The sequence below is a fragment of the Sinocyclocheilus rhinocerous genome, unplaced genomic scaffold (genome assembly GCF_001515625.1).
Source record: "Sinocyclocheilus rhinocerous isolate Xijiao unplaced genomic scaffold, SAMN03320098_v1.1 scaffold298, whole genome shotgun sequence".
NCBI lineage: Eukaryota > Metazoa > Chordata > Actinopteri > Cypriniformes > Cyprinidae > Sinocyclocheilus > Sinocyclocheilus rhinocerous.
Window position 1 is genome coordinate 347,768 of NW_015650702.1, and position 12,613 is coordinate 360,380.

The 12,613-nt window shown below is 36.9% G+C and overlaps 1 protein-coding gene across 3 annotated transcripts in view; it reads left to right on the forward strand.

The window, feature by feature from the left end:
• LOC107712375 (sarcoplasmic/endoplasmic reticulum calcium ATPase 3-like) overlaps window positions 1–5,008 on the forward strand; it is a 66,562-nt gene extending 61,554 nt beyond the window's left edge. For 2 of the 3 annotated variants that reach the window (XM_016517604.1, XM_016517603.1), the window contains 4 exons: window positions 1,669–1,802; window positions 2,085–2,202; window positions 4,158–4,275; window positions 4,580–5,008. In XM_016517604.1, the coding sequence (XP_016373090.1) occupies window positions 1,669–1,802; window positions 2,085–2,202; window positions 4,158–4,275; window positions 4,580–4,626 (417 nt within the window). In that variant the 3' untranslated portion in view covers window positions 4,627–5,008. Of the gene's footprint in view, window positions 1–1,668; window positions 1,803–2,084; window positions 2,203–4,157; window positions 4,276–4,434; window positions 4,464–4,579 lie in introns of all 3 variants that reach the window. The other variant, XM_016517602.1, reaches the window with a different exon arrangement.
• The last annotated feature ends 7,605 nt before the right edge of the window (window positions 5,009–12,613 follow it).

The window sequence follows — 12,613 nt, forward strand, 5'->3', positions numbered from 1 at the left end:
GTGTTTTGTTTTAATTAATAGGATAATTTCTCTTATGAAGTACAGTTTTGCTTGAGTTAATTTAAGAAGTATTTCTGTAAAATGATATACCAGACTTTTAGAAATATGTTCTAAATGAGCTCAGGCACAACAAACTAAAATAATAACTTTATTAATAACACAATGGCAGGAAAATTAACAGGATGCCAAAGGTTTGAAGTCGGTAAGCAGCCATTACTCAAGTCTTCAGAGTCACATGATCCTTCAGCAGTCATTCTGATTTGCTGATTTGGTGCTCAATAAACATTTCTTATTATTATCAATGTTGAAATTGGTTGTGGTGCTTGATGTTTCTGGACTCTAATAAATAGAGGGTTCAAAAGAACAGCATTTAAAGGGTTAGTTCACCCAAAAATGAAAATTCCGTAATTAATTACTCACCCTCATGTCGTTCCAAACTTGTTAGACCTTCGCTCAACTTCAGAACACAAATTAAGATATTTTTGATGAAATCCGAGAGCTTTCTGACCCTGCATAGACTACCACGGTCAAGGCTCAGAAAGAGTAAGGACATCATTAAAATAGTCCATGTGACATTAGTGGTTCAACCGTAACTTTATGAAGCTATGAGAATACCTTTTATGCACAAAGAAAACAAAAATAACTACTTTATTCAATGATTCCTTCTCTTCTGGGTCAGTTCGCTGCCAAAAAAAGTATTCTTGTAGCTTCATAAAATTATGGTTGAATCACTGATGTCACATGGACTATTTTAATGATGTCCTTCCTACCTTTCTTGGCCTTGAATTAGGTAGTTCCCTTGCTGTCTATGCAGGGTCAGAAAGCTCTCGGATTTCATCAAAAATATCTTCTTAATTTGTGTTCCGAAGATGAAAAAAGGTCTTATGGGTTTGAACGACGTGAGGGTGAGTCATTAATGACAAAATTTTAATTTTTGGTTGAACTATCCCTTTAATTCATCATTTTTTGTAACATAAGTGTAATTTACTGCCACTTTTGATCAATGTAATGCACCTTTGCTGAATAAAATTAATTTATTTCAAAAAAAGAAAAAAAAAATCTTTCTGACCCCAAACTTTTGAGAGGCAGTGTACATAATGGGGTCATACAATGCACTACATAGTTGAAATGCGAGTAAATGTATATACAAAATGTTAACAATACAATATATACAAAATGTTAACAAGAAAGTATTATAGAGTCATACAGTATTATAGCTGCATTCTAAAGTTAAAGAAATCCCAATGATCTTGTTTTCTTAAAGAGGATTGGGATTGTTTTGGAATAAACTGCTCCACCAAGGATTCATGCCACAATAACAAGTTTAAAATATTGTCAAGTTTTTTGTCGGAATATTTTAAAATAAAGACAGCTGTTCAGTGTCAGGGAGTTCAGATCTCACAGGATGATCTACACAGCTGCTCTTTCTGATATCACATCAGTCCCTCAAATGTCACAAATATTGCCATCAGTGGGTCAAATGATTTCCTGTCTTATTGCTCTTGCATCTGATATGGTGAATATATTAGATGCATTAAAGCACAGCCTTTCTGTTTTATTAAGAATGATGCCACTTAGAAAACAAACACTTGAAGATACTCAAGATGGCTTGTGATGCTCTTGATACTGCCCCACATTGACTCTAAACTGTCTTTTTCTTGTCTGTAGCGGCACTTTATGCAGTGTACAGAAGAAAACCCCATGTTTCAGGGTACTGACTGTGAGGTCTTTGAGTCACGTTACCCCACCACCATGGCTCTTTCTGTGCTTGTTACCATAGAGATGTTCAACGCTCTTAACAGGTAAGACCTGCTGCCATGGTTATAGCACTGCATCAACTGTGTTCTTTCAATACGTCTAAGTAGTTACTGTAAAACAACTTTCAGATGTCTCATGAGCTCGGTGGAGCTTTGCTGGGTCTGTGACAGCTCTTGAGTTCATTTTCTTAAAAAATAGTAGGCCTAAATGTCTTTTTTTGCTACTTCCATTCTTCTCTTTGTCATTTTTAATGTGAGCATAACTTAAAGGACTACTTGGTAACTGGCATAATAAGTCAATAAGCCTCTGATTCTTCTCTCTTACAGCCTGTCAGAGAATCAGTCTCTGCTAAGAATGCCACCCTGGGTGAATATATGGCTGCTGGGGGCCATAATTCTTTCCTTGTCTCTACACTTCCTCATCCTGTATGTGGAGCCTCTACCAGTGAGTGATATATACAGGAACATCTCTCTTTTCTGTGTCATTATTCACCTTATTTGTAACGTAAGAGCAAGTGCGGCAAACTTGAATGTGTGAGGCTTCCAATATCATCAGCTTCCAGTTCTTTTAGCTGTACAAAAACAGTCTGTTATGCTGCTTGTTAATGCAATCCGGTATTTGTTAACATATTATTTTAATTTATAACCATAATCTTAAACATACTAATTTGTAGCATGGATAGTTTTACCATTGGCTGTACTTTATTTTTCTAGTTATTGATCTGAATTGGAAGTCTCGCACATTCACAGAAAGTAGTTCACTTCCGCATTGCAAAATAAAGTTTTTAAAGAGATGGTTCACTCAAAAATGAAAATCATTTACTTATTTAAACAACCATTAACCATTTACTACATTTAGGGCTCATCCACACGAAGCCAGAGCTTTCCTTATGTGATCTTTTTTTTCCCCCTCGTTTTAAAAAAACAATTTCATAAACATGGCGTCATCTCAAGAAATACCTGCATACACACGAAACCACTGAAACCGACTCAAAACAATGTAGTATACATGCCAGACCAGTATGTGGCGCTGTAATTATGCCACAGAGATACACTAAAAACGGAGAAGAACTTGGAGCATCCACATAAACCTTGCTAGATGTGGGGTGATGACATCATTTTCACAAAATATATGGATTGACTGTAAACACGAAAACACGAGGCTGTCGTTTTCAGATTTATCCACTCTGGGACCCGGTTTCAAAAAATAGCGGTTTCAGGCTCACAAAATGCCAGATCCATCTGCACGAAATGCCAATACGATACAAAATTTTTACATATACAGCTAAACACGTCTCCATGTATGGGCTCTTACTTACTGTAGCCCCATGTCATTCAAAATGCAATTTCATTTTTTTATGTGGATCATGTATATGCAGAACCAGCTTTTGAGTTGTAAAAACAACAACAACAACAAAAAAGCTCCTGGGTTCAGTGCTTGAAGTGCAGCACTGTGTTTTAACACGCAAGCAGCTTGTGATCCAGCATTTTCAGCGACTCTAAATGTCTCGGTTTCAAATACATGGTGCTCCACACAAACCCCATCTCTTCAAGAGTTTTGAGCTTGGATAACTTATAACTTGCATTTAAAAATGCAACATGCACCAACCATTTTCACAAATTTGTAATGAGTCGTTTATAAATATATAGTCAACAAAAGAAAAGCTTTAAGGTCTCCCTGTGATTTTCCAAAAATAAAATTTCTCTGGTTTAACGCTTGAATGCTTACCAATTAAGACAGCCATAAATGTTAGTATTGCAATTTTACGGTTGTTCTGTAAAATAAAAATACTTTACACTTTATTTTAAGGTCCTTGTTACAGTGTAATTATACATGTAAGTACTGAGTAATATTAATTAACTACATGTACTTATGTACTATATGATTAGGGTTAGGATTAGGGTTTGGCTTAGGGTTACTTGCATGTAATTATGCATAATTAATTGTTAAAATAATAGTAAGTACATGTAAGTTGTAACAAGGACACCTTAAAATAAAGTGTTACCTAAAATTATTATTATTGTCAGTATGTACTTTTTTTATTGTACAGTAAAATAGTATTATTATACTTATATATTTCTTTATTGGCTTAATGAAATATTTGAATACTATTATTATCATCATCATCATCATCCTCATAGTTACATCGAATGGGTTTCATAAAAACAATACAGTGACCATTGAAAACAGAAGTCACACAGGTGCTTGAAGTACATCAGAAATAGAACAGGGCATCAGTTTACTGTTGTGATTTTTTTGTGTGTGTGTGTGTGTTTCAGAATCAATGATTATAATGATGTTTTTGCATCGATGCATGGTGTTTACAGAAAATATGGAGCGAGAGGTACATTGTTCTCTCTCTTTTTCAGACCTCTCATTTCTCATTTTGTGTTCCCCAGCTGATCTTCCAGGTAACTCCACTGCATTATTCCCAATGGATCATAGTCCTCAAGATCTCAATTCCTGTCATCCTATTGGATGAGGCACTCAAGTATATCTCCCGCCACCACTTAGAAGGTACAACCTGCTTACCAGAACACGTTTCCCTCTTTATGTGCGGCTAACGTGTCATCTCTGTCTCTGATGTGACTGTTCTTAATATTCCAGTCAATGCTTCTGCCTCTTTTATATTGACGTTTTCTGTTTGTTTCTTCTGATCTGTTTCTCCTCCGGCAGTTTAACTTTCTCCTCTCATCTTTTAAAAGGTATTTTCTTTAACTACAGCCTGTCCAGTTCGAAATCACTTTCATTGTTTTGATCTTCATTTCCTGCAGGCACCATATAACCGCTCTCTCCCTCTCTCTCTTTTCCTGATCTGCAGGTGAAGAGGAGGAAAGGTACAGGAAGAGTCGGCAGCTGAAATTCTAGGACAACTTCCTCCAGACACACATGAACACACACACACGCCCACCCCTGCCTTTTTTTCTCCGAGCTCTTAAGACTGCACCCCATGCACACACATTCACACACACGTCGTCATCACTCCCCCCATGTCTTTGCTGCATGTCCAGCCACCACTAAAACAAGCAGGGCTTGTGGTTTATGTTACTGTGTGTATGTGTGTGTGTGTGTGTGTGTGTGTTTGTGTGAGAGTGAGAGATTAGGTGTGTGCGTGTGTGTTGGCATGTGCATGGGCATAATTCCATCATGTCAAGCAAGTTGTGTGACCATTTGTTTTCTTTTATCTTGCTTTTTAGCTTTCATATCCTTGCTGTACATAGTAGGGCAGTTTCTGGTGCACTTGAGGAAGCAGAAGAGGGTTTGAGAGAGGATAGAGATTGCGCCAAGGGCGTCTTTTAATGTGTGAATGTTCGTGTTTGGACAGAATGGCCAGTTTCTTAAGTGGTCAACTCCAGTTTCTCTCTCGTTCCTCTCTTTACAGATAGGGTGGCCACCTTCAGCGCTGAGAGCTTGTTCTCTTAGCCATTTAGATAACTGTTTACACAAGGCTAAACTTGACAGCAGATATATTTAAATTTCACCTGATTTTTAAAAAAATGCAATTTTTAAGTCTAAAATAGGCACCACTTAAACCTGAGAATGTTGAAACATACTCCGTTCTAGATTCAAGTATATGTGAAATAATAAGCCCAGGTATATATTTTACCTACAAAACATTTCAAAACTATCCAAAATATTTACACAGGATCGCAAACACAAACTGATCTATCCCAGATTCTTCTCTTCTCCACCTCTTTTATTCTCTAGAGTGAACTCCAGTTGAACTGTGCTGCAAAGAAATCGATCCTAACGTAGTGCAGCCTGCCACATGCTGTAAGTATTAATATCTATGGCAGGTTTTGAATATGATGAGAGGGAAGGAGGAGGAAAGAAACAGATTTGTTCATTGACGTGAAGGGCAGTCCAGATCTGCAGCATTGCTTGTTGGGACAGCTTTGATGTTTAACATTCTGACTCACTCCTCCACACAAACACATGCATCCTCATTATGGAGTAAAGGGGTCTGACTTGAATGTACTTTCACTCACTTCCTCGCTTATCCTTTGAAATTTAACCAGAGTGAGAGACCCTGCAGTCCTAAACTGCACTTTTCATCCTTCTTTAATACCATATGCTGCCAGATGGCTTTTTCCATTTGCTCTTGTTTTCTTCCTCATATTCATTTCAGTTGAGTTGATATCGTCATCATAAACACACAATCATCCTTAACGCAGTGGGGCTTACATGCTTACCGTACATCATGTCCGCAGAGGGAGGACTCTCTACCGCTAGTGCTTTTCTTGCAATTTTGATGAACTCTGCATTTTTTTTAAAAATAAAGTAATAATAATGTATTCCACTGAAAGAACCCAGGTGGTTTAGTTTGTCAGTTTTGCTGTTAAGGGTATCATATGCCTTCATCGATCTGTTGGGAAATGCTGGTGTGCTGTTATCAGACAAATTGGCAAACCAACTATGCCTGTTCCTGGTGTCATTATGCTTGCCGTGGTAAAACCATCATTTGGTCACAGCCTAGAATCATCTGTTTTGCCAGTAACAAATGTGAGTGGTGTAAATGCTATTTAAAAGGCAAGCTCTGTGTCCCATGTGCTCTCACACTTTTAGCTATTCCAATGGCAATGTATTACCATGTAACTTTAGAGTCAGCGTACTGCCATCGAGGCAGCAAGGCCGCTCATATTCATCACACTAGCATCTGCACCAATAGAAAGTGTAGGCTTTGTACAGCCTTGCTAATAACTACTGATCTCTTGAACTCTGTACAGAAAAAAAAAAAACTAAATACCTGATTGCATGGAACCTTGTTACTGTAATTAATAACCTATACAGTATGTTAAATTTTTTTTTTAAATAATGACTTAAATGAAACATCACCACCCAGAAAAGAACAGTGCAAAACTTGTTTTTTTCTTTCGGCGTTCAAGTGACTAAGGATGGAGAATATTTTGTAGAATAGTGGAGGTTGTTTATTCATTGTTACAGTTTGTTTTTAAAGGTTGCAGGGTTTTTGTGTCTTTTAAATTTAGTTTAGGAGTTGTAAAATAAAGATAAGAATTGTGCTAATGATCATTTTTGCATCTATAATTGAGTTTGAATGTCTGAGGATTTGTAGTTTTTCTTTGTTTGTCTGTTTTGTTTGATGATTGTTCTGGAAAAGGAACATCTTGTGGTTTACACAGAGTGACGTCCAGTAGTCAATACTGGCGTATGAAGTCGTTCTCTTGAAGGGCTTGGTGTGGGTACTGTGCCTCCAGAGATATGAAATGGCTGTGTTGAGCAGAAAGTTGGACGTCCACTTTGTAAATCTATTTCAATCCATTTTTTTTTTTAAACGAGATTTGTTTTCACATTCTTGAACGTCTTTTGTTGGTGCTTCTTCCACATACCGTTTTCATCAAACAATAATGAATGTTTTCATTCTGAAAAGTTATTGATTGTTAGCTAGGAACACTCGCGAAAGGTGGACAATCAGGAAAGCAAACAAAAGATTGTAGTGACGCTTCCCTCCATTTGTTATCGAGCACAGTGTGGTCCTGAGATGATCCGTTCGTACTGGACAGCTGTCTTTCTGCCTGCGCACAAACCGGCTGGAGCTTTGCACCCACTACTGAGAAAGAATTCTCTGTAAACGCCTTGGTAATATTAATTGTGGATACATAATTTTATATATATGAAAAAGACATGTAAAATAAAGATTATTTATCTTCTAATTTATTTCCATGGTGTTGTTGCTGCTTTATTTTTGCGTACCTTAAACAGTTTGGACTTGTGAGTGCAATACACACTAGTTGCCACCAGGTGACACTGTAATATAATATATTGGGCTCAGTAACTGGTTTAACGCTTCACATTCGCACCTGTCTTTACTTAATTTTCAAAGCCACGCAGTGGGATTCTCAATGATGTTATAAAACTATATAAATAACTCGTCTATGTTGTAGTTGAGTTGTTTCTAAAAGGATTCTCGTCAGTGGTGTAGTTAGCACATCGTGATATTTACTGAAAATCCACATGCCGTTTATTCTTTGACAACTTCAAGATACAGTTAGTTAATCAGACGCAGGTCCTTCCCGTCCTTCGTCAGTTCATCAAAAAATGAGGTTTGACTGGTGAGAACCGGGTAAGTCAATGCATTGGTACAGTCACTGAGAGAGGCTTTAACCAGAGAAAGTCTCCACGTAATAAAACAGCAAAGCCATGTATTCCTGTGAACAGCCGTCGAGTCACATGATCCTTTGGAGCTGAATTAGTATTTCAGTATTGAAAAATGTTGTGCTACTTCATATTCAAAATTCTTTGATGGATAGAACGTTCAAAAGAACAGCATTTATTTGAAACCTATTTAGCATTATAGGTGATTTACTGTCATTTTCGATCAATTAATACGTCCTTGCTGAATAAAAATACTAATTTCTTTAAAAACACTTACGTACCCTACACTTTTGAACGGTATAGTGTTAATACCGTCTCTGTCTTGTATTTATTTATGAGGATTTAACTCAGGATGTCTGTCTGCTTTTGTTTAAATGGTACGTGGTTTTAATAAACCATTATTTAATCAGCTTGTTCCCACTGAATCTGTATTAGGCCTACAAGAGAGACCTGAGGAAGGGCAGACACCAGATCCAGACGGTATTAAAATAGACTGCAACAGACTTTAGAATTCAATATACATTGTCTGTGCAGTTTATAATGAACTTGATAGACAACATATGTTGACGATAATATAATGCATTCCTGTATATTAGGTCACAATAAGCAAAAATGCAACTCAACTATTTGTCGTCTAACATCAAGTAAAATACATGCTTTATTCCTGACATAGAAAGCAAATACCTTTCAAATGCTGTTGATGAGACTTAAATGATAAAATTGTCATCAATTAACTCAGCATTCATAGAATTAAAATAACTTTAAAGCTACTATAAAGTAGCTTCTTTAATTAAGCTTTTATTGCTTAAAGGGTTAGTTCACCCAAAAATGAAAATTGTACTCACCCTCGAGGCATGCTAGGTGTATATGACTTTCTTCTTTCAGACTAATCCAATCGGAGTTATATGTGACCTTGGACCACAAAACCAGTCATAAAGGTCAATTTTTCAAAATTGAGATTTATATAATCATCTGCTGAATAAATAAGATTTCCACTGATGTGTGGTTTGTTAGGATAGGACAATATTCGGCTGAGATACAACGATTTGCAAATCTGGAATCTGAGGGTGCAAAAAAATCAAAATATTGAGAAAATTGCCTCTAAAGTTGTCCAAATGAAGTTCTTAGCAATGTATATTACTAATCAAAAATTAAGTTTTGATATATTTATGGTAGGAAATTTACAAAATATCTTCATGGAACATAATCTTTACTTAATATCCTAATGATTTTTGGCATAAAAGAAAAATCGATCATTTTGACCCATACAATGTATTTTTGGCTATTGCTACAAATATACTTGTGCTACTTATGACTGCTTTTGTGCTCTAGGGTCACATATTAAAAATTGTCCCGGCTATTCCAGGCTCTATCATTGCAGTCAGCGGGTGTTTCTGTTGAACAGTCCACAAGACGTCAAATAAAGCGTGCGCATCCATGATAAAATGTGCCTCACACGGCTCCGGGGGGTGAATAAAGGTAGCGAATCCATGTGTTTTTGTAAGAAAAATATCCATATTTCAAATGTAATAAACACTTCTCTCTCACTTCATTTAACTGTGCTACGCGGAAGCCATTCCGGCGGATGACGTAGGACGTCGGCGTAGCCTGATTAGTGACGAACGCGGAGAGAGAACAAAACAAAACGCCGGTCACGAATTAGAAGTACAAACCGAGGATTTGTAAAGAAAAATGTCGAAGGATTTCGATATAAGCCAAGAGAAGACTGGTTTTCCTTTGCTAAAGTAAGGAAACTTTGCTTCCTTTGCTCCTGTAAACAAACTCGCGAGACTAGCATATATCAGAGGCGCGCATGATGCATACGTCCCACGTCATCCGCTGGAACGGCTTCCGCATATGACAGATACCGGAAATGAGAGAAAAGTGTTTATTACGTTTAAAATACGGACATTTTTCTTACAAAAACGAATGGATTCTACAGGAGCCCTTTATTCACCCCCCGGAGCCGTGTGAGGCACGTTATGGATGCACATGCTTTATTTGATGTCTTTGTGGACTGTTCAACAGAAACACCCACCGACTGCAATGATAACGCTTGGAATAGTCAGGACAATTTTTTAGGTAACTCCGATTGGATTCGTCTGAAAGAAGAAAGTCATATACACCTAGGTTGCCTCGAGGGTGAGTAAAACACAGGCTAATTTTCATTTTTGGGTGAACTAATCCTTTAATTAGTAAAGTGTTTTGTAAACTCCAATGCATTTTAGGTCATTATATCATACGTTAGATATGTATGTTTGTGTTTCGTATTTGAATAGGGCCTGTTGAGCACTGAGGCAGGTGTCGGGATCAGACCACAGGTGACAACAGCAAAATGACAGGTCATCCTTGGGGCCAATAAGGGGCCCATAGTTGCACTAATTGAGCTGAGCCAAGATAGTCTTCACACTCTGAGACCACAGAGACTTTAAACCTGGCTAGTTATTCTCACCAGACCCAATCACTGACATAATGTGTGATTTACAAATGACCAAGCTCTCTTGAGTGATATTAGAGTTTATTAGATCATGTAAACATGCAAAACAAATAATAGACTATGAATACAAAATAAACTACTGTTCAATAGTTTGAGGTCAGTAAGGCTTTTTTAAATACTTTTATTCAGCAAGGATGTATTAAATTGGTCAAAAGTGACACTAAAGACTTTTACATCCTTACAAATGAATTCTATTTCAAATAAATGCTGTGAAGTTTCTATTCATCAAAGAATCCTGAAGAAAGTATCAAGATTTCAACAAAAATATTAAGCAGCACAACTGTTTTTAACATTGATAATAATAATAATAATAAGAAGAAATGTTTCTTGAGCACCAAATCAGCATATTACAATGATTTCTAAAGGATCATGTGACACTGAAAATTAAAATTAAATATTTTTTATTTTTTTTACAAGTTATTTTAAACTGCAACAATACTTCCCAATATTACTGTTTTACTGTGTTTTTTGATTAAATAAATGCAGCAATGGTGAGCATACGACAGTTCATAAAAAAAAACGTATCACACTTTCTATAATTAAGCTGCGTATTTATGTAATCTGTGTCATCTCATCTTTAACTAAACAGTGCCTTTAGGAGTATCTTTAGTAATTTAGCAGTATAACTGCATTATTGTTTGTAGACCACTTTTTAGACAACTTCAAGCAGTTTATGAACGTTTACAATGGCAAAAGAAATCATACACAAACAAATGACTCTTGTGACCTGGTTCTTTTTTTAGTTTTAAAAACATGAAATGCGACATTTGTAGTGCGATTCACACATGTATGTTTTTTTTTGTGAATCAAAAACCAATAGTGTGAACACTGTGGACCGATTCCCAAATGATTGGCTCTTATTAGCCGGTTCTTTTTTGGTAAATAAAAAAAAACATGACCAGTGTAGTCAGATTCCAAAACTAATGACTCTTATGAGCTAGTTATTTTTAGTGAATCAAAAACACAGCTCAACTAGTGTAGTTTGATTCATGAATGAATGAGTCTTATGAGCCCATCTCTTTTAGTGAATAAAAAACATATTGTGATCAGTGTGGTCTGATTCCCGAAGTATTTAATTAAAAATTTAAAAAGACGAGTTACTGTTTAGATTAGTCTGACTTCACTGATCTGAATCGGTCGGAGCAATTACTGAATCAACATATGACTCTCTTGCTGTACTGTATCAAATTGAAGTAGCCATATATTTAGTTAATGCTAGTGAGGCTGTCCTGAGAAATGATGCAATAATCCCACCATATTGCCTTTTCTTCTCTTCTCTCTCAATGCTCAAACACAGAGCTTTCTATAGCTGCCTGTTTGTCGCAGTTGTGCTCGAGGCTTATGGATTGGCTTTTGATTTCTTCTTCCTTCAACTTGATAAATCACTCTGACAGCCAATCCCTCTTTCCTTCTCTCCCCCATCTTTTCCCCACCGCTTCCTTGTCTGTATCTCTTGCTTCTCTGTCTCTTACCTCTTTCTCTCTCCTTGATTTGGCGGCAGTGAGAGCATATTAAAAGCATTGGTTTAAGTTATTGGTATGAGTCATAGCAAACTCAACAGCAGACATTCAGTTATTGTGAAAAATACTGAATGAGACTCGTAAGGATACACTCATTCATGGTAAAAGGTGAGAGAGAAAAGGCAGGGAAAAAAAGAAAATTGCACAGTAGCTACATAATGAGTCCTTGTGTATGTGTAGGCCTACATGTGTCTTGTGTGTGATAGTGAATGTGTTTTTCTTTGGATTCGATGTGCGTGTAATCATCATTAGGCAGTGGCACATTTGATTACCTCTATGTCCTCTTTGCACCTTGAGCACCATGACAAGTGCTGCAATCTCCAAACGCTCCCCCAAGACATTAATTTTCCTTTGAAGCTCTTTGCTCAGCATTATGGGTACCTAGATACAACACAACCCATTCCCACTGGCACATGCACGCTAACTTACTTCACCACCCATTACTTACATCAGAGCATCTTGTAGACTCAGATTAGTCTGTAATAGGCAAAAGTAAAAGGAACAGATGGGTTTGACCTTTTGAATAAATGAACTCACTTGTCATTACCCATGGGGCATGATGCTATTGCCCCTCACATTTATAGGCACTTAGGCATAAGGTTGTTTGTTCAGCTACCTTGCCTTTCAACAGGTCTAATTAACTGTATATTAAAAGCATAATGGCTTTAGATCGGGGTTTCTCTCATATAATCTTATGAGGGTGGAGGATTATGCTCTGAATGCC